This window comes from Manacus candei, unplaced genomic scaffold, assembly GCF_025592945.1.
Source record: "Manacus candei isolate 608988 ecotype Guabito, Panama unplaced genomic scaffold, ASM2559294v1 h1tg000033l, whole genome shotgun sequence".
Lineage (NCBI taxonomy): Eukaryota > Metazoa > Chordata > Aves > Passeriformes > Pipridae > Manacus > Manacus candei.
The window spans coordinates 504,545-525,814 of NW_026138081.1; the positions used below are offsets into that span (position 1 = coordinate 504,545).

General features: G+C 38.2%; 1 protein-coding gene across 3 annotated transcripts in view; it reads right to left on the reverse strand.

Moving 5' to 3' along the window:
* Positions 1–325: 325 nt before the first annotated feature.
* Positions 326–21,270, reverse strand: part of DPH6 (diphthamine biosynthesis 6) — a 198,317-nt gene continuing 177,372 nt past the window's right edge. For all 3 annotated transcript variants that reach the window (XM_051791781.1, XM_051791782.1, XM_051791783.1), the window contains one exon: positions 326–648. In XM_051791781.1, coding sequence (XP_051647741.1) covers positions 533–648 — 116 coding nt within the window. In that variant the 3' untranslated portion in view covers positions 326–532. The remainder of the gene's footprint in view (positions 649–21,270) is intronic.

The following is a 21,270-nucleotide window of genomic DNA, read 5'->3' on the forward strand; positions in this document are numbered from 1 at the left end:
TAAAATATGCATCCTGAATACTCCTCTGAATAATTCTTCTATTGTGCTAGAAAATGGCTAAAATTTGACCACAAATAAGGTTTCCATGAGTTGGCCTGAAGTGAGTATATTCAACATAGAATTGAAAGGAATCCAGTCTTTAAAACCATATTGGAGGTAATATTCTGGTTTCACTTCCATCCAAATGATCTGAAGTTATAATCAGTGTATTGTAACCAGGCCTAAATATACAAAACAAAAGAGCTGATGTGATCTGTTCAACTGCATGTCCCAAGAGCCACCTGCTATTATGGAGACATTTAAAAATAAGTGAGAAAGAAGTACATTATTTTTAAATGAAACCTTTATTCTTCATACAAACCTGACTCTGTCACATAATGAGGCATCATTAACAAGCTAAATACGACTTTGCTTAAATCAAACAATATTGCTTCATGAAAGTATCCAACACAGTTAGTATCGACTCTTTTCTTTGTTCTCTCCTGCATGGAATGTATGTGTGTTTTGACATCAGCTCATCTCTTTTGAACTGCTAGCTTAGCCAGCATATCATATGAATAACTTCCTTGCCAGGTAAATCCACCACAGGTACTAAAATCAGAGCTGGAGCCTTCTCTTCCAGATATTTTTCAAGGTATCCTTGCAGTCCTAAAATAGAAATGAAACAATTAATGAATTCTCTTTGTCTCATTTTCTATTGTGTCCTGTCTCTTACAAATGATTTCTAAATAATTTTTTGAAAATTATTGTGGGGTAGCAATTAAAAAAAAAAAAAGGAAGTGAAATGCAACTCTTAAATTTTCACTTTATATAGAAGGAACAATTATCATCTCCCACCTCCTTGTCGACTAATTTGAGATTAATTTTACATGTTGCCTAAGGTGAGAATTCAGCAAAACAGTTAAATGCATGTTTCAACCTTGAGTGAGCGAGTGGTTTGTTGATTACCAATAGAGTAAGCTGAAACTACGTGCAGGTAGTAAAAATAGCTGAAGGGATGTTGAAATTCAGTTCCTTTGTCATTTTTGGTATTTGGGTGTTCGGCACATAGTTGCCTGTAAATTAAATTCTTCTCTCAAATCCCACTGCAGCACAGCAATCTACTAGGAGTTAAAATGGGCTATTTTAAAAAACTTTATGAACATGATTTTGATTTCAAATCAATGGAAGCATCCCATGTTAAAGAGACAATGGAGGAAGTCCAGAAATGGCAACATATATGACTGCATATCTGGAACTACAGTAAGATTCAAACTGCTAAAAATACAGAATCTGGCTACAAGGAGCTCTAAAGGGACTGGTATGTGTGGCAGAAGTTCAGAAATTTAAAAGTCCATTATGGGAACTGAATTAATAATTGAGAAGACCTAATTAGAATATGGAAGAAAACTAAAGAATGGAAAATTTAAACTCAGTATCAAGACATTTCTGGTCATGCTGCAGCCTCAGTGAACATGCTAGAAATCAAGCCACACAGAACCCTAAAGAAGACTACCGAAAACCCTTTGAATGACCCTACAAAAGACAGTTTCCTAATGATAAGGTATGGCCTGCATGGGTTTTTGTTGCAATAAGTTATTTCTGTCAGTAGCTTCTGTGATTATGGCAATTCTTTATAACACTAAGCAATCTTGGCTAGAGAGGGTGTAAAGAGGGCAGAACTTGAAGACTGTCATAGCTTTTTTTTTTTGGTGTCACTGCCTGTGAAACTGTGAATAGGCAGTTCAAAGTGTTACCTCATCCAGGATAAAACAGGAATTTTGCAATTGTATTCACTGAAGCCAAAATTCTTCTCTCTTTTTATCTGGCAGCAGTAGCATAAAAAGTAATAATGGCAGTGCTACCAACAAAATACTGCTAAGACAGTACCAGTCTTCTGAAATTCTGGTGACTTCCTTTTGTATTAACATCACTGACATTGGAGGTGAAGATAGGCATGGATGACCCAAAGGTCAACAGTCACTTCAAAGGTCAAAGGACTCCTTCATATGGTGTGTAAAAAGGGACTAAGTCTTTATATTACAGATATTTAGCAGTGACCCAATAATTAAACATCAATTAGCATTTTTATTCTAAGCTTTGACTTCAGAAAACTGTACGGCTATTCTAGCTCAAATGGCATTAAGTGGAAGGGGTAAAGGTAAGCCACCTCAAAAAGTCATGCATTCCACCCTATTAAAATTACATTTCCTTTTTTTCATCAATTAAAATTGTGAAAATGTAATTTTTGTCTTTAACCTTTTTCACAGACTTAAAAGACCAGATATTCTTTTCAAAGGGAGAATTTGAAAGTGGGGCTATCTGAAAATAGAACTCCATTCTCTTGGATTTTTGAGGTGGCCAAAATAGTTGTAAATATTTACATCTGAACATTCCCTAGTGGACTTGGTTGCCAGTCAGAAAGAGCCACCTTTCCTAAAGACCACTGCCTTTTCTATTGCCGGTGCCTACATGTATAAATGAAACGTGAATGAAAATCTGGGACATATGTCTCTAAATATTTTACTGTACTTTCAAATCAAATAGTTTGATATGAAAACAGTCTAAATTAGACATGCATACATTTAAAAATTATGGATAAAAGTTTGCTCATGTAAATTTCCCTTGAAAAGCAGAGACTGAGTCATCTAAACCAGTAACATTGTACTCTAAGGTCTCACAGAAGACAATGCACAATTAGTAAATGTGTGGCAACCTATGTAATTATAGCTGACACAACCAAAAATTTGACAGCTATATATTTTACCTGCTATAATAAGTTACTCCAAATCTTCCAATACTAATTGTATATTTTTAATGGTGAGACACTAATAAAGACACTATCTATATTTTTTTCACTCATTCAAACTGTGCTTTTAGGCAGAGCCTCAGTCATGAGTGTTTTCTGAAGTATATAACTATTCAAATACAAAGATTTCAAAACCATCTTTCCTTTATATCACTTATGGAAATGCTTGCTCAGTTGCATGCCGTAGTTATAAAGGCTGATGTTAAAAGTGAAAACAAGTAATGGACAGAGGTTTACAGTGAGTGTGTAATATATATGACTGCTATTAGTTTTAGAGTTATTTAATCTGCCGTGATACAGAATGTTTATTAAAGTGAAAGGAAAACCAGCTGATTCTCAGGCAGCAAACAAGTGGTGTTTGGTGTTTGGTGAAAACATTGTGCATGTTTTCATTTCCTGTGAGGTTCCACATTAATTTTACTAACTACAAGCAGCACACTTGCAGTCTTATGGAGACCAGCCAGGGACTCCTGAGGCAACAGAAGCCAACAGGGAAACACCAACGAAATATCTCAAAGGAATTAAGGGGCATTCCTCTGAGAAGGCACCATAGCTGACAGCCCAGCTGAGGTACCTTTACACCAGTGCACAAAGCACGGACAACAAACAGGAGGAGTTGGAATACACCATGCTGCTGAAAAGTGATGTCCTTGTTGCCATTACTGAAATTTGGTGGGATGAATCCCATGATGGGAATGCAGCTATCAATGGCTACAGGCTGTTCAGAAAAGACAGGAGAGGAAAGAGACGGGGAGAGGTTGCCCTCTACATCGAGAGTTGTATTGAGTGTGAAGAACTGTCTTTGAAGAACAGACATGAGCGGGTCAAGAGCCTGAAGATACTTAAGTCTATGGGATGTGACGAGATGCATCCCAGTGTCCTGAAGGAAGTGGTGGATGTAGTTGCCAAGCCACATGCCATATTTGAAAAGTCTTCGCAGTCAGGTGAAGTCCCAGGTGACTGGAAAAACAGAAACATTGTACCCATCTTTAGAAATGGTAGAAAGGAGGACCCTGGGAACTATGACCTGTCAGCCTTACCTCTGTGCCTAAGAAGGTCATGGAACACATCTGTCTAGAAGCTCTTCTGAGGCACATGGAGAAGATGGAGGTGACTTGAGACAGCCAACAGGGCTTCACCAAGGGCAAGTCCTACCTGACTAACCAAGTGGCCTTCTATGATAGAATGACTCTCTCAGTGGACAAGGGAAGGGATACAGATGTCATTTATATGAACTTCTGCAAAGCCTTTGACATGGCCCCCCACAACATTCTTCTTTCTAAATTGGAGAGAGATGGATTTGATGGGTAGACTGTTGGATGGATAAGGAATTGGTTGGATGGTCACATCAGTGACAAGTGGTGTCCCTCAGGGGTCTATGTTGGGACCAGTGTTATTTAATATCTTCATTAATGACATAGACAGAGGGATCGAGTACCCCCTCAGCAAATTTGCAGATGACACCAAGCTGAGTGGTGTGGTTGATCACACCACCTGAAGGATGGGATGCCATCCAGAGGGATCTGGACAAGCTCAAGATGAGTCCATGGGAATCTCATGACGTTTAATAAGTCCAAGGGCAAGGTGCTGCACCTCGGTCAGGGTAACCCCCCGTATCAATACAGGCTGGACATGAACAGATTGAGAGCAGCCCTGCCAAGCAGGACTTGGGGATGCTGGTGGATGAGAGGTTGGACATTATCCAGCAATGTGCACTTGCAGCCCACAAAGCCAGTTGTATCCTGAGTGCATCACAAGAAGCATGGTCAGCAGGTCAAGGTGATTCTGCCCCTCTACTCTGCTCTGGTGAGACCCCAACTGGAGTACTGCATCCAACTCTGGCATCCCCAGCACAGGGAGGACATTGATCTGCTGGAGTGAGTCCAGAGGAGGCCATCAAGATGATGAGAGAGATGGAGCACATCTTGTACAAGGAAAGGCTGAGAAAATTGGGATTTTCAGTCTGGAGAAGACAAGACTTCAGGGTGACCTAATTGCTGCCTTCCAGTACCTGAGAGAAGCCTACAAGAAAGATGGAGAAGGACTTCACAAGACCATGTAAAGACAGGACAAGGGGGAATGGATTCAAACTGATAAAGAGTAGGTTCAGATTAGATATTAGGAAGAAATTCTTTGATGTGAGGGTAGTGAGGCACTGGAAAAGGTTGCCCAGAGAAGCTGTGGATGCCGCATCCCTGGAAGTGTTAAAGGTCAGGTTGGATGGAGCTCAGAGCAGTCAGGTCTAGTGGAAGGTGTCCCTGGCAGGAGGTTTGGAAGTGGATGATCTTTAAGGTCCCTTCCAACCCAAACCATTCTATGATTCTGTGTTTATAACTACATGAAATTTGCTGAAAGCAAGCGAGCTTCATCCTGTAAGATGAATCCCCCTGCTCCCAAAGGATCCGCAGAAGTTCAGGGAGATATAAAGTGTCTTCCTGCACTGCTATGCATTTTTGTTTTGACCTGGGTACAGCTGAGGGATATGGACATAACTAAAACTTAAAATGAACAAAAATTATTCTAAGTCTTCTGGCATTACCATCTATTTTTGCCATTTCTCTGTAAAGACAGGATACTGAGATCAACAGTTCGATGGTCTCTTATGCTGACTTAGCAGCCCTTCCATATAACATGGTACAAACTAAGGCTGTCAGCTATTGTTTTTAAAAGGTGCTTTCACGCTAAGAAAGAACAGTGTCCTGAGAGCTCCTAAAGGGTCATTCCAAATGATTAGGAAGATGATTTTTACATTGTTGCTGTCATTAGTAGGATTTAGGCAGTATCAGGTGAGGCCACAGAATCCACATATGTTTTCAAAACCAGGCCCCTGTTATTGCTGCCATACTCTTGCTTCATTGTATATCTGCAGGGGAGGAGTAATCTAATAGCTCATATGGAAAAGGAAAATGGTGACAAAAAGGAAGATCACATTTAGCCTAGTATATAAAAAATCACTTTCATATTATTACTATCTTTCATTCACTTTTTAACCAGAAGATATTGTTACATTGCTTAGAGAAGGTTTTTAAATCCCTGAGCTAAAAAAGCGCCACTGCTTCTGCTGTGGAGATCTGACATGCAGCATGTACTTTGAAAAGATGCATCACAGGGGATCAGGTTCCTAACATTTGACTAAGAGTTCCAGTCCCAAAAGATCTGCCCCTGGTGTGCAGAACACTTAACCCTTCGACCAGTACCAACATGACTATTCACAAATTATTGATGTCCCTAAATCCCTGGCAGATTGCAGACAGTTCTTGTCTCCCTTGAAGCCAAAGCATATGGTCACTAACGAGATGGATTAAAAATACATATACACATTCAGGGCTTTGCCACATGAATGTAAAGCCATAGAAATGTTAGAAGGTGATTGAACTGTACTGAACACTGTTAAATACATGATTAGCTTGTAATGGATCATTTCCATTGATCTATATACAATTTCCCAGCATAGTTTAATTAAAGTTGTCTGGAACAAGCCTCTGCCTTAAATGGTCAGGCAATGCAATGAAAAGGTGAAACACAAGGAATGGGAGGCCCCCCCTTTCTTAAACATCCAGCTGACTATCTCTGTGGTTTACAACCACAGCAAGGAAAGAAACTGTGCTTTAAAATATTGTCTGTTTTTATAGTTCAGGATTTTCCCCATATTTTTCTTAATATAAAATGATGTAGTGGAATATAAGATTTTGAAACAAAACCTGTACAATTTGCTTGCTTCATTGCAATTAATGCCTTTCTGTCCAAAACAAAATCAAGCCCTGTAAACAGGAACATACTGTTGGAATATAAAAGGAAGTCTACAAAATATGATTTTGCACTGATTGTTTTGATGTGGCTGTGAAGATTTTAAATGACAATAATGTGGACATTTTGCATAGTCAAATACTTGGCTTGTCATATGGTACCTTATGCTTTTTGTTACTATTCTTGATGACATTATTTCATGTTGGTCATTGTGCTATTAAGGGACCAGGTTTTCAAAATTGCTCTGCCCACAGGAAAAATGGAGGCAACATGTTGTAAATATTTGTGTTTCCACATATCAGCTACAACTTAAAAAATGCTGAGAGCCTACCAGTTGCAGGGAAAATAGGTCAAAGATGCATTATTCAATGCTTTTATAAATTTATTCTGAAATTATAAAATTTGAAGTCAGGCTCAATTTTTTTGCCAAGTGGGAAACATTCATATGCACAAAATGAGGGAAATTAACAATAAATAAACTTAGGGGGATGGAACTGGAATTTGCTTTGAAGTCACCCACTTCTGATTCTTTATCCTGGTTATTACACTGCTTTACCTTGGTCCTGGTTTTGAGTGAGTTGCAGGCTGTCTTTGACTACTTAGTTATAATATAAGATAGTGATGATTTGCCTACTTCTAATGATGGTCAGGGTGTAACTGACTTTTGTTGATAACAAAGGGAGTTCTGTGGAACCTTTCTGCAGCCCACATTAGGCAGAGCTATAGAGATGATATAAGCTCCTTCATGCAATACTGATGATGCATTTCAGTCACTCTGGCCTGGGATATTTATCTGAATACAAGTTAAGCAGCTGCTTTGAATTGCAGCGGAAGTCTGTTATAGCCATGATATATGAGAAAAATGACCAGGATGAGTTTGGATAAGGCTGTGAAACGGCTTTAAACCTGAGATTTCCTAAACCAGTCTTTGAAAATGTGACTATAAAAGAACTTGTGTTTTTTTCTACATTACATTCAAAACATAATCCATGTGGTGGACATTTCTTAAGCTGTATCTAGATTTGTCTCCTTTCTTTCAATGTGAACAACTGATGAATGGGCTTTCCTGCTGAATGGTAAATACACAGTAACATTTGTTCAAAAAAATTAAAAAGTAACTAGCATATTTTAGACTTCAGAAAAACCCCAAATTTACTGTTTCGGGCCTGTTTGTAAAGTATACATACCCCAAAATGAAAAAAAAAAAAAAGAAATTACAGAGGGAATTGTAGTTGCATTTGGAACTCAAGTCTCTACAAACACATGCCTGGTCAGATGCCAAAGTTGCGACTCAGATCTGCATGTCTGTATTTGCAAACAATTCTTTCATAAAAACCTGTCTCCAAGAATTCATCACATTACATTTCAGTTTGTATTGCAATTTATGGACCCATCTATACTGGTGGACTTCTTTCTTCTCATACTAAACTAGTTTTAGTTGTGACAATGAAAATGTCTTTTTCAAGTGATCACATAACAGGTGAAAATACAGCCTGTACTGAAAGCACTAAAGCTAATGTTAGCCATCCTCTTTCAGCTTGTCCCTAAAACAGAAGAGCCATTTCAGATGATTGCAACCTCTTCTGTGAAGGATGTGGTTATTAGGATCCAGACTGATAGGACTCTGTCACTTTGGACATAAAATACTGTCAGTTGAACGCACAGATACAAAATAGGGTAAAACTTCACCCAACAGAGCATTCACTAAGTGAAATCATACAATCATAAAATAGTTTGAGTTAGAAGGGACCTTTAAATCTCTTCTAGTCCATCCCCCTTCAATGAGCAGGGGTGTCTTCAACCAGACCAGGCTGCTCAGAGCCCCGTTCAATCTAACCCTGAAAGTTTCCAGCGATGGCGCATCTACTAGCTCTCTAGGCAATGTCTTCCAGCCTCTCACCACCCTCACTGTAAAAGACTTCTTCCTTATATCTAGTCTTAATTTACCCTCTTTCAGTTTAAAACCATCACTCCTCGTCCTATGAAAAAGTCTGTCCCATCTTTCTAATAAACTCCCTGCATATATTGAAAGGCCAAAAAAAGCTCTCCAAAAAGCATTCTCCAAGCTAAATAACCCCAGCTATCTTAGCCTTTCCTCATAGGAGATGTGTCCCACTCCTCTGACCACTTTTTGTGGCCCTCCTCTGGACCTGCTTCAACAGGTCCATGTCTTTTTTGTGCTAAGAGAAGAATCTGCTATAAAGGGAAGACTAGTACTCTGTTATATTTTACTGTTAGTCCTGTTTATGCAGTGGACTTCTTGTCCCTTTGGAATCTATCCCAGACTGGACAGAAACAGTTCTAGCAATGCTTTTAAGGAGGCTACAGTGAAAACATAATAAAAGTTGCTGTAGGCTGGATTGGTACCCACAGGAGTTCTAGCAACTCTTCCTACAGCTGAGCAGATGAAAGGAAATGAGGAAAACGAGCTGTGTTTCCCTGCATTGTCTTACTGATAACTCCTGCTCTCAGATTAAGTGAGTAGAAGTTGTGAAAGACAGCAGCCATAGATAGACCTTACTGTTCATGGGAGATAAAGGAAAGATGAGTGATTGGCTTATTTTAATCCACACTAGTTAGTCAGTCAGGATGCTTGAACTCTGCACTGCTAGCAGCAAGAGGAGAGGGACAGCTGGCATCAAATGACCAACTCTGAAGGAATCCAGAAGCTGTCTCTTCCCCTCTCAGCCTCACAATGCTCTCTGCTGTTCCTCTGTTTCAACAGGAGGGTGTGGGAAGGAAAAAGGGCTCATAATCAGTGAGGGCATTAACATTTACAGGAACCTCACTTTTCTAGAGCTGAGTCACTTGGCTGAGTAACTATGCAAGTTTTTTTAGACTGTAGCTCATGCATTTTTTTTAGCATCTGAAAGAAAATTAGTAGACAAAACAGTTATTTTTAGTGCTGGTTTGATTGTGGGCCTGTCAGCCTTGGTGATGCATCTCTTTTATCAAGCTGCCACAATAACTTGTTTTGTTTTCAGAGCAAAGTTTGATTAAAGACCAATTTCAGAAAAGTTACTCACTGTGGGCGTTAATTAGTGCTTTCTGGACTCTGCGGGGTTTATCTTATGATCCGTTTCACTTACTAAACCCTGTAATTCAATTTACATGAAGATGGGAATGAACTAACCCCTTTGTATTCTTCTGAAGGCTTCTGTTTAACTCACTCATGAAAGAACCTCTCTCCTATCATTCCCTAATAAGGAATTCTAATTTCTTGCCTTTTTTAAACAAAATTAAAGCAATACTTTACATCTATAAAGACTTTTAGAACTAATGAACTGAGAAAAAACTTCAGAAGGTGGTAGGTGAGCTTTAGGAAGCCTTTGCTTCTAAATAATGTTTTCAGTGGTGCCCTAGTATACTGTGCGTCTTGGGAAAACTGGTAAACATCTATTTCTATTCTCTGCATTTTTGTGGGAGGGGAGTATTGTCATTCTGTAAGAGAAGGTCGCTGGCCTTTGTCTCCTCTTATTAGCAGAAAAGAGAAGCCTTTTGTCTTTTTGCAAGCAATAGGCCACTTACTAGCTCAAAAATATTAAAAAGGTGGTTGATGAAAAAGATTAGTAGTACTGGCAGGTAAAAAGTAGCACATGGAAGCAGAATTTATAACATAATAGATTAGGAACATAGACTAGGAACTGTGGAATAAAATGAATGAAAAGAAAATGCCATTGCGGTACTACACAAATATGAGCAGACCAAAAAAAACCCAGCCCAAAAGAAAACCTTACTCAGCTACACTGAGTATTTGAAACTAAGGTGTATAAAACATGAAACCAGTACTAAAAAGACCAAATCTGTGAAAAAGAAGATGACCTAAAATGGTCTTTTTTTTTTTTTAGTAGACAGCCTGCACAAGAGAACTGAGGCTGGATGAAGCAACATATTCAAGCAGAGTTCGTGGACACTACCATCTTAAAACATCCTCTTCCAAGTATACATTCTCTCTTGAACTTCCTCTCAAATTTGGAAACTTAAACTTCATCTTAGGTATAATATGAACTTAGGCTGGTATGGAGTCTTCTTATAGTTGTACAGTGTGACAGATGCACCAGAAATGATGAGGAGGCAAGCAAGTAAGGCAATGATAATCATCAAATATACTGATATTTATACCAATTCCAATTTCAATCCCAAATGCCATCCCTAAGACAATTATACGCCATCTAACTCTCTCTGGATATACAGAAGTTACCTTCCAAAGTGCACACAGTACCAGTCAAGTTAGGTATGTTATCATGCACATCAATGGCAAGTTGCAGAAATAAATGTGACTCTTTAAAAGATAAACAAATATTGCTGAGCTCCCCTGCACATTAGTTATTAGTTTCTCAGTAGAAAGAATTAAGATTTAGCTTCCAGAATAATTCGTCCAAGCTGACGGCTACAGCTTAGAAAATAGCAGAACATGAAAACTCATCACTTTGTGTTTTCCAATGTTCTGTTTTTAGCCATGTCCTAGATACAGATTGAGAATTGGCCTATACAAGGTTATAAATGTGCACTTTTGTTTAAAATGTCATTAACCTTCTGCACTAAATAAAGAAACACTTAAGCATGCCCTTCCAGTACTCACAGTGAAGTCTAAATATAATTTCAAAGAGAACAGAGGACTGAACTTTCCAAGTGCAATCACTCAGGGAAGAACTTGTGCTTTTTCTAAAACCATGATAGAGTGCAAAGATCATAAGGCTCTTTTCCCTGTGTACTATCTTTCAATGCTGTAACGATCCAATCTCTTTATGGGGTGGATGGTTACTGAATTTGTACTCCAGCTGTGTCCAGAGTCTCTGGGGAAGATGGGCTGTAATGACACCAAGCAGGGATGAGTTATAAATGGAGAAAGATTATTACAAACATGGAAAACAGTAAGGACCCATTTTTCAAAAGGCATCTAAGAATGCACTTCACAGTATGTGTATGCACTTGTTCGCTCATACAGTCACCTGAATGTGCCTATGTGGGCAGACAGAACCACAGGATTCGCTAGGGGCTCACACACTCTGAGTCAGATAAACATGTACTTTCTTTATTTTTTTTTCCAGATTAATTGAAAATTTGGTGTGAAAATGATCAACTGCAACAGCACCTGTGCAGTAATTATGGAACTTGCTTTTTTACCCTTAGGTCACATTGCAGCTACTGACTCTTGGCCCATAGTCCAAGAGCACGAGATGGCGCAGATTTGCAAGCTGCAGGACAGTTGGTTGCTGTGCCCTCCAGGTAGGGTTGGGGACACTGGTGGGGCAGTGTGTGTGGGAAGCTCAGCTGTGCCTGCTGGTAATTCAAGAACTTTTATCTCTAGGGCCTGTCAATCTGGCACCTTTCACAAGTGTTAAATTCACTTAAGTATATTTTTTAAGAAGCTGTCATGAGACATACTGAAGCAAATATGTCCTTCAGTGGTTACACATGGACTTGGTTATAACAATGTTTGTTAAGTGCTTTGACATCCCCAAATGATATGTTTGGTGTAGCTTCCACATTTGTTCGTTTATTCAAGTCTGCTAAATAGCCTCCAAAACCAATAGATTTAAGAAATATCTCATTGGACACAGTGCATCCAAAAGGCCTGACCATGAAGAGATGTTTATGTAACTAGAGGACACCACATACATCTGCTGGTAGGAGAATTTAGTCTACAAATAATACAAAAGCTTTCTAAAAGATGTTGTGGTAAGCATCTTTAGACTGGGTACACAGAAGATCATATGGTCCTTGCTTTATGTCAAGTTAAGTTGTGATTATTTAAAATAATACTGACGGAATAATTGTTTTCAGTTTCTAGGCCAGATTCTCAACAGCTGTAGATTGTAGCTGTGTTAATTTATACATACTGAGGAGCTTGCACAGTAGATTACATATTTATATATAGTATCATGCAAAGTAATGAGGTTATTTCTAATGGTTATCCTTGTAAAGAACTCTGAAGTTTTAAATCAATCTCCTGCACTAATGTAAGCAGTGTATTGTAACAGAAACAGATACAAGTGTACCAAACATGTTAAATACATTATTAGGTTGATGAAGATCACTCATATTGATCCAGGTCTGGCTTCACAGCACAGTTTAATCAAAGCTGCCTGGAATATGTACAAAGAGTGGTCATGGCATTCACTGCCTTTCGTCCCGAGTCAACAAGTGATTAAAATTTCATTACTGCTGCAACTGATAACTTATGCAAAATTAGCCAGAACAGGCTAAAAGAAAGGGTAGACCAGTATTTAGAGGTGTAACAAAACCCAACTTCTGTTTTAATGGAGAAATTCTGCTGCCAGAGGTTGCTGGTCAACCACCCAGAAGTTTGTGGCTCTTGACAGCCACACTACTACCTTCCCTTCATCTGGCAGATTTACATTAATTGGATTTTTATCCTGTATGGCAGTGACCCAAGATATCAGTACCCTCTTACTCTCTACAGTCAAGGACCAAAAGCTCCTAGCTTTTTACAAAAATTTTTACAAAATTGGGCACAGGAGGCTGGGAGAGTCATTTGGCTGTGTCAACCAACAGAAAAATGAAAAATAAAAAGGTTCTGAAACTTGGCCACATAGTGATCTGAGCTGCAAGTCATTTTTGCTCTAACTTTAAGTTGTTAATAGCCTAATTAATAATTAATAGCAGGTCCTGCCTTACCAATCTGATCTCCTTTTATGACCAGGTGACCCACCTGGTGGATGAGGGGAAGGCTGTGGATGTGTCTGCCTGGACTTCAGCAAAGCCTTTGACACCATATCCCATAGCACTATCCTGAAAAAGCTGGCAGCCCACGGCTTGGACAGGGGCACTCTGTGCTGGGTTAGGAACTGGCTGGAGGGCTGGGCCCAGAGAGTGCTGGTGAACGGTGCTGCATCCAGTCGACAGTCACCAGTGGTGTCCCCCAGGGATCAGTGTTGGACCCAGTCCTGTTAAATATCTTTATTGATGATCTGGACGAGGGGATTGAGTCCACCATTAGCAAATTTGCAGATGACACCAAGTTGGGGGGGAGTGTCAATCTGCTGGAGGGTAGGAGGGCTCCGCAGCTTGGACAGGTTGGATAAATGGGCTGAATGCAATGGTGTGATGTTTAACAAGACCAAGTGCTGGGTCCTGTACTTTGGCCACAACAACCCCTTGCAGCACTACAGGCTGGGGACAGAGTGGTTGGAGAGTGACCAGGCAAAAAGGGACCTGGGGGTTTCAATCAACAGGAAGCTGAACATGAGCCAGCAGTGTGCCCAGGTGGCCAAGAAGGCCAATGGTATCCTGGCCTGGATCAGGAACAGCGTGGCCAGCAGGACCAGGACAGTGATTCTTCCCCTGTACTCAGAACTAGTTATGCCACACCTTGAGTCCTGTGTTCAGTTCTGGGCCCCTCAGTTTAGGAAGGATGTTGAGATGCTGGAGAGTGTCCAAAGAAGGGCAACAAGGCTGGTGAAGGGGCTGGAGCACAGGCCCTATGAGGAGAGGCTGAGGGAGCTGGGGCTGTTTAGCCTGGAGAAGAGGAGGCTCAGGGAGACCTCATCACTCTCTACAACTCCCTGAAAGGAGACTGGAGTGAGGAGGGTGTCGGTCTCTTCTCCCCAAATTCTGACTCTTCTCTTGAAAGTACACCAAAGTGGGGACACTTCCAAACAACAGTACAGGGGCAAAGAACTCAATCATCCTTTTGCTTGGACTGCTTTTGGATCTCTGGAAGTTAAAATCACAGTCCCAGAAGAGCAGTGCAGTACATGTTCCGCCTGCTCTGTTGTTAAACAATTTCAGTGCTTGGAGGCCTCTGCTCTTCTTCCACCATCAACACGTGGAGTTGTTTACAGGTTATCTGAAAGTTACCTGTGGACTTTATGACAAAATAGTCTATTATATGTGTCACAGGGCAGATACAATCATAATACATCTAATTGTATTATGATTTCTTATTAAACACTGCTATATATTTTATACCATAGTGTATCACAAATGTCTGCAATAAAGTTATCACACACATAGATATATATTTAAAAAAAGAAGAATGTTTCATCACCAAAATACATGGTCCTAAACACCTGTTTTTAAAAAAAACCCCACTTTTGGAAAACGCCTTTTGGGATTATATAAACTGCATTGCTTTCCTTGACTCTTGCATTTTGTGTGACAGGTAAAGTACACAGCATCGGCCAGCAGTAAATGGAAAAGCTGCCCAGATCTGAGCTGTTGCTTAGGGGTTCCAGGTTCCCCCAGCACCCAGACCCTTCAGGTGAACCTGAACCCACAGGTGACCAGTCAGTCAGCAGCACTGACAGCTCCTCTGCTGGAACACTGGTTCTTTTGACAGGAATTTCTGTTTCTGGAGCCTTAAGCCACATTTCCATCAAGAAGTATTTTAGCTCAAAGAGATACTGGATTAATGAAATTGAAAATGCTCAGAAGAAAAACGTATGTGATGCTTTAACCACTTTTAAGAAACATGAAGTGCGAGTGATGGAAGGGTGACCTTTATCTTTTCCACAAACAGAGGCTCAGCCTATAAGGCACAGTGAAATGTAATTTATCCTTGTGCCTCCTTCTGTTTTAAAGATGTGAAGTGCAGTATGAGATCTGGTTTTAACAATATTGCAGTACAGCTAGAGGGAAATAAATTGTTCAAGATGAGATGTCAGTTTTAAAGTAAAGCTAAGAGGCCCACACAGCTCTCTCTTTGGTCAACGCTCATACTGTATGCCATGGGCATTAACTTGTCAGGGAAATCATACCTGGAACATCACCACTAGAGTGGTCTTACCAGCCTTTTCTACTCTACAGTAGCTGAATGAGTTGGCATTTCTTTTAAAAAGACTTCTCTTGCAAGGTAGTTTTTCAATTACACCACTGCTTGGATGATTCATTAGAATGAGGCCATCACCTTTTTCTTTTTTGCAGAAAGCACATGTTGGTAGAAAGGAAGGCAACAAAATATGATCTGAATTTCTGCCAAATCACTTTGCAGGGCAAAGGAAACTCATCTACAGCTTACCACAAGAGCACTTGGGGTCATTAAGAATCCTAAAGAATCTGGTAAGATAAAAAAGTGAAATGACAATGCTAAAGGATAATGATGCTGATGATTAATCATCATTTAATCAATTTCATTTTTGACTTACCCAGAGCAAAGAAGCAGAAGAAAGGAAAATTAAATAGATCTTATCATGTATAGAACTTCAGCTAAATATATTTGTGTCCTCCTGAAAATGTTCCTGTTTGTAATTTACCAACCAATTTTGGTAAATCTAGCACTTTCAAATGCTACTAACATCAATACAACCAGATTCAGAGTTATTGGCACATCTCTTTAGTAAGGCATAGCACAAAAGAATAAAATAATAATCTAGTTGCTTAAAATACAAATTTGGTTATCCATTTCCTCCAGAATTCTAGCTTTCCCTCAGGGGAAATCTGGAAGTTTTAAATTCATTGATCCTTCACTTTGCCACTATACTCTCTTTTGACCTATTAGATATTTTTCTTTTGCTGTCACATTTTTGCTGATTTGTTTTTAAATTATATACCTGATTTTAGCTTCATTTTTCTTAAACCACTTGCCACAATTCTTTACAAAAATCTACATGCAGTTTCATTCTTAAGGCCAGCCAAGGATTTACAATATGCTACACTGGACAAAAATTCTGTAGTAATCAGAAAAATATATTTTATACTCCATCATAATAATTTTTTCTGTCTCTACATCGATATAACTTTTTCTGCTTTTTACAATGGTTTACAACTTAAATAATTTAATACAACAGTTGTTATATTTTTATTGCAAGCTTATAAAACTTGCAAGATAAGTCTCTTCCATGCAATATATTAAATAAAGAAATGACAGCAAAGAAGGGGAACTGATGATTACTGAAACTGTAATTCAGGTTCTGAATATGTCATAAAACACTTCTGGCTCACTTGCATGCTGCTCATCTTGTGAAAGTTCCTCAGATGAACACCCTCTTCATATTCAGTTCCCCTCACCTGTGACTTCAATGTTAGTATAGATAAAACGATGATGATCTCACATTTCAGCCATTGCATTGATGAAGTGATGGTTGAGGGAAAAGGACCTGGCATAAAGATCCAAGGGACAGGAATGCCATTGCGAGTTCAGCCACTGAGTTGCTGTAAGACCTTGGTCAACCTCTTTGACTTCAAGAGCATGTATAAAGGTATCCTTTATTTAATATTGCAAGGCTCCAGTGCTGTAAAGACACGTCTCCTTAAGTCTTAGGCAGGACCTTTGGGTCTCATTTTTGTGTTTCTAAGCAACTGAAATACTTGATGCTTTGTAAAATTAAACTCTGAATTTCATACTTCCATTTTGTAGAGTAGAAGAAATACTTTCCTGTCTTTGTGAAATGCTTTGAGATAGCTTGATGAATAATTGTTACTGCCTTAGTATATATGAGGGCTTATGTAAAAGATACTGCTTCAATGCATCCTTCATAAGACTCTTTTAAATTATGTTTTACATTAGAGACCCACTTTAAATACTTTTAAAGACACAGTTCTGTGCATGTCTACAAAGTAGGTCACCGTATATCCACAAGAACATACAAGTCTGCTACTTCCAAAGCCCCTTTGCTGATAGTTTACATAAAAATAATAAATAGTGATTTAAATTTATGTCAGAAGTAAATTTTACTGTCGGAAATGCTACATTTACTTCCAATTTACTTCTATTTCCATTTCTGTGATTATTAATATTTTTGAAACTCAGGATAAAAAGTTCAATTATCTGTGATATGGAATCTAAGGATAGGCTTGATAAAAACCTTCAGAAGATATTTCTGATGGCTTGGCCCAAAAAATACGTAATTAATTCCTGTAGACACTTAACTGCTTAGTCTTAATGTTACTAATTAAAAGACTCTTTGCCTAAATGATTAAGAGTTCCTAATAGAAAGGATGGGACCTCTAAGAGATACAACATAGTGAGATGAGAAATAAACTTGCAAACTTTTCCAGAGTGCAGATATATGAAGATTAATTTCTGAATTGTGTTGCTATGATTTCAGCCCTTGCTTGCATGGATCATTCACTTTATAGGGTGAAGGACCACAGATGCCTGCATACTCTCTGAGATCTTTGGGTTTTATCTGATGCTTGAATCAAGCAATGCCAAAATGAATAATGGAAATAAAACCAGCATTGAACTTCTAGATTAAGCAGCCAGTTTTTCCCTCAAAATATAAAGCAAAAAATAAAACTTTGAAGACAGGTATGCTTGTGGACTTGAAAAACTTCAAGAAAAGTACCTAGAGGATTGCAACTCAGTGTGGTTTGATTGCTACTTTCTCCTGCTCTTTAAATATCTTAGCTATGATATTTACCTTTGTATGTTTGCAACTATAAAGGTAATTCGATCAAGCAATCAGTATTATATGACTTTATGATAGTATTGTATGATTTTATGAACTAGATTACGCTCCTCCACTCCAGAGATGGTTGCACACTTAATCAGTTGAATAATATTTGAGAACCGATGAAAAATGTGCTGCATGTAGTGTTCTAATTTCTGTATAGTGCCTATCAAATCAGAAATCTACTGGCCAGAATACTGTTTCCAATAAAATGAGACAAACTGTGGATTTGCATCTGTAATCCTTTACAAAGTATTCAATAAGGGTGGGCATACTAAAAATAAATCATTTGGAAAGCAGGAAAAACTTGTAAGTAATAAACAAGAAAGTCTCCTTGTAATTTTAATCATTAACTCCTTAGTGCCAGCCTAAAGAGATAAATCAAGATCACAAAATGCCTAAAGAATGAGCTAGCTTCCATATGGAAATGTCCAGAAGTCATCCATCACTATTGCTGCTTTTCCATATAGCAGACACTCAAATCAATATGCTGCATTGGTTCAGTAAATTCATCTTTTAACAAGTTAATAAAACAGTGATCTCCACATAGTCTTTCCATCAAAATTTTGTAGAAAAAAATGAGAATATTAAATGCACTAAGATAGGAAAGATCTGCTCCATTTGCTCTGCTATGATAATCTTTTACAAAAGAGGATTTTTATTATTAATTCTTTGCCTTCTGGGGATATTATAATTTCCTAGAATGTAAAAATGCCTTAAGCACAGCAATTTGCTGAGCTAGACTGAATTTCAGGATGTTTCAAATGAGCTGATAAACAACTGCATAATAAGCAATTATTAGATCAAGACTGTACATTACAGATATAGCAGTGAACCAGCCAATGGACAACCAAGTTGCAGATACTGTTTTTAAAACTAAGTCAGTGATTCTTTGACGTGCATCACAACTTTTCTTTTAAGAATTAAATACCCTACTGCTTATTTTTTCTTTAGAAATGCAGATTATTCTATCAATCAAATCCTGGGGGTCTTAATAATTGGACACATCCCTCTGCATATGAATAATAAGGAGTTTACAGGCTGAATATAATCAGGAGCTAAAAGTGATAACACTTAATTATTTTTTTTTTCTATTAAATAGTTACAAATCAATTGTACAGGCATTTTAAACTCAAAACCTAGTATATTCTCATGCCTGGAATTCTGCAGCTCCTTAATGAAATAAATTATTTAACCTTAGAAAATGAAGAATCAGATATACTATAGAAAAGTCAAGTGTAAAATTAATGTAATTTATACTACTGCCACATTTTCAGGGCCTGGGTATTTTTTACGTATACACAGTTTTTAAGTAGTCAGAATGGCTGTGAAATGTGGCAGCTAAATGACAGAGACAACACTAAGGCTGTTTGAGATGGAGAATAAAGCTATTAGCTGAGTTTTTCTCTAAAAGAATCAGACATAGAACACTAAGTAGGGTTGATATCTATAGCGACAGCTTTAGGTTTTAGCACAGATCTACTAAAATGATATGTCCAATGAAATGAATGACACAATTCACACTAGTGAAAATTACTGTTTTAATTCTGACTTGATTGCATCTAGGAGGACTACTTTACAAGAATTTACAGAGATTCATTAATATTTGTCATGAGTGTGATAAACACAATTTTTAAAATAGGAGAATTCAAATTCAGAACCAGTGGTTTGCACCAACAACAGATTTTGTTTTAAATTTAGGATGGAATTGTGCTCATGTAATTTAATGTTTTAAAAGCTAGACATCTGATGAAGAACAGCCTTCTTTTCCAAGAGATTACTAAGCCCATTTTAAAATAGGATGAAGGGTCCCTTGGAGGTGTCTATCAACAAACACAAAGGACCTAGGTCATTAGGTTAAACAAAACAGTTAACTTCTTTTAGGTAGTTAGACAAAATTGATCTTATCCAAGCTGTCCAGGCAACTGTGAGTTACATAACTCTTTTTTATAACAGCAACAAGGAATTTAAATGGACCTCTCATTAAGTGAGTTATTACTGCAAACAACTTCATTGCACAGTCCCTTAGATTAAATGATCAGCTAATCTTTCCTATTTCAAATTCTTCTGGAATGGTTTTCCAGTCTCAAAACACCAGCTTCAAGTGGAAATTTAATTGATGTTCATAAAAGACAATAAAGCTAAAATGTAACAGTTGTAGCAGCAGAATGATTTAGACATGTATTATTTAAAGATATATTACAATGTCTTTGTCTAGTGAACCTTTCCTTGTCACTCCCATTGCTCAGAAGAGTTTAATTTTAAAAAGGTCTAGAATACAGAAGTTTGACACTCGGTGATTCCAGTTTGGAAGCTGTTTTAAAGGAAATAGATTAGAAACAGTTATAATCAGAAAAGCAACAATATAAACTGGAAGCTTCTTACTCAGATGTGCTACTATGTAATCTGCCTCTTATGCTTGCAAGAGAGCATTTCAAAACCCTTGTGAAAGTGATTGGGCTTTAAATCTTTTACGGTTGCAGGACTAAATTTAGTCTTTAGGCCAAGTTTAATTTTAAGTGTTGGAAACGAAGAAGCTTTCTCTGACAGGTTAATTAAAATAAAAGAAGCTATTTAAATCTGTCAAAGGATATGCACATCACGGGTAGTCTCAGTGGCGACATTTGGTGGGCAGTGTGTAGCTGATGTAGTTCAATGGATGCATCATAGAAAGTAATTTTTTATGCAGCAAGCACTGCACACACTGTTAGGTAAGCTATATGCACATTTAGCCCTAAATAACCAAATCTAGGTAAGACTAATATATTGACTCTGCTGTAGCTAATGCAATTATTAATTAAGTGTCACCAAGTAAACCTTTGAAAGCAAGAGGCACTAACTCACAGTGATATATTTCCTACATTTACAGGATTACTGGTACAGAATTTTATTAAACATTGCAGAGCTGGGAGGTGGGAAAGGATTTTGGTGGAACGTGTTGCCACTTGTATTCTGGGGTTTAACTAAGAGTTTTAAATAGTTGAATGAACAAATAGTAGCAGCATGACTACGGAAGGTCATGCTTGTAGCCTGCAGAGGTGTGTAGCCACAGAAGAGTGCTAAAGAAAAGACATTCATACAGCAAACTATTGAATCTCTGGAGTGGGGACACTTTTAGGTGGATCACTGCGATCTGCACAGTTTAGAGAGCTCTCTCCTTTCACACATGCTGCCCTCTACAGGTACGGGATTCTGTGGTGATGATTTTAATGCTGAACTTGTTAATCTGGTTTTGGCAAAAAACAAAAGGACAAGAATTGCAAAAAAGATATTTTAAATTTGGAACACAATTAAAGAAAATAATTCTGACTCCATTTGAAGTCAATGGTAAAACTAGCAATTTCAATGAGGTCATCATGACCCCAAGACCATGCAATA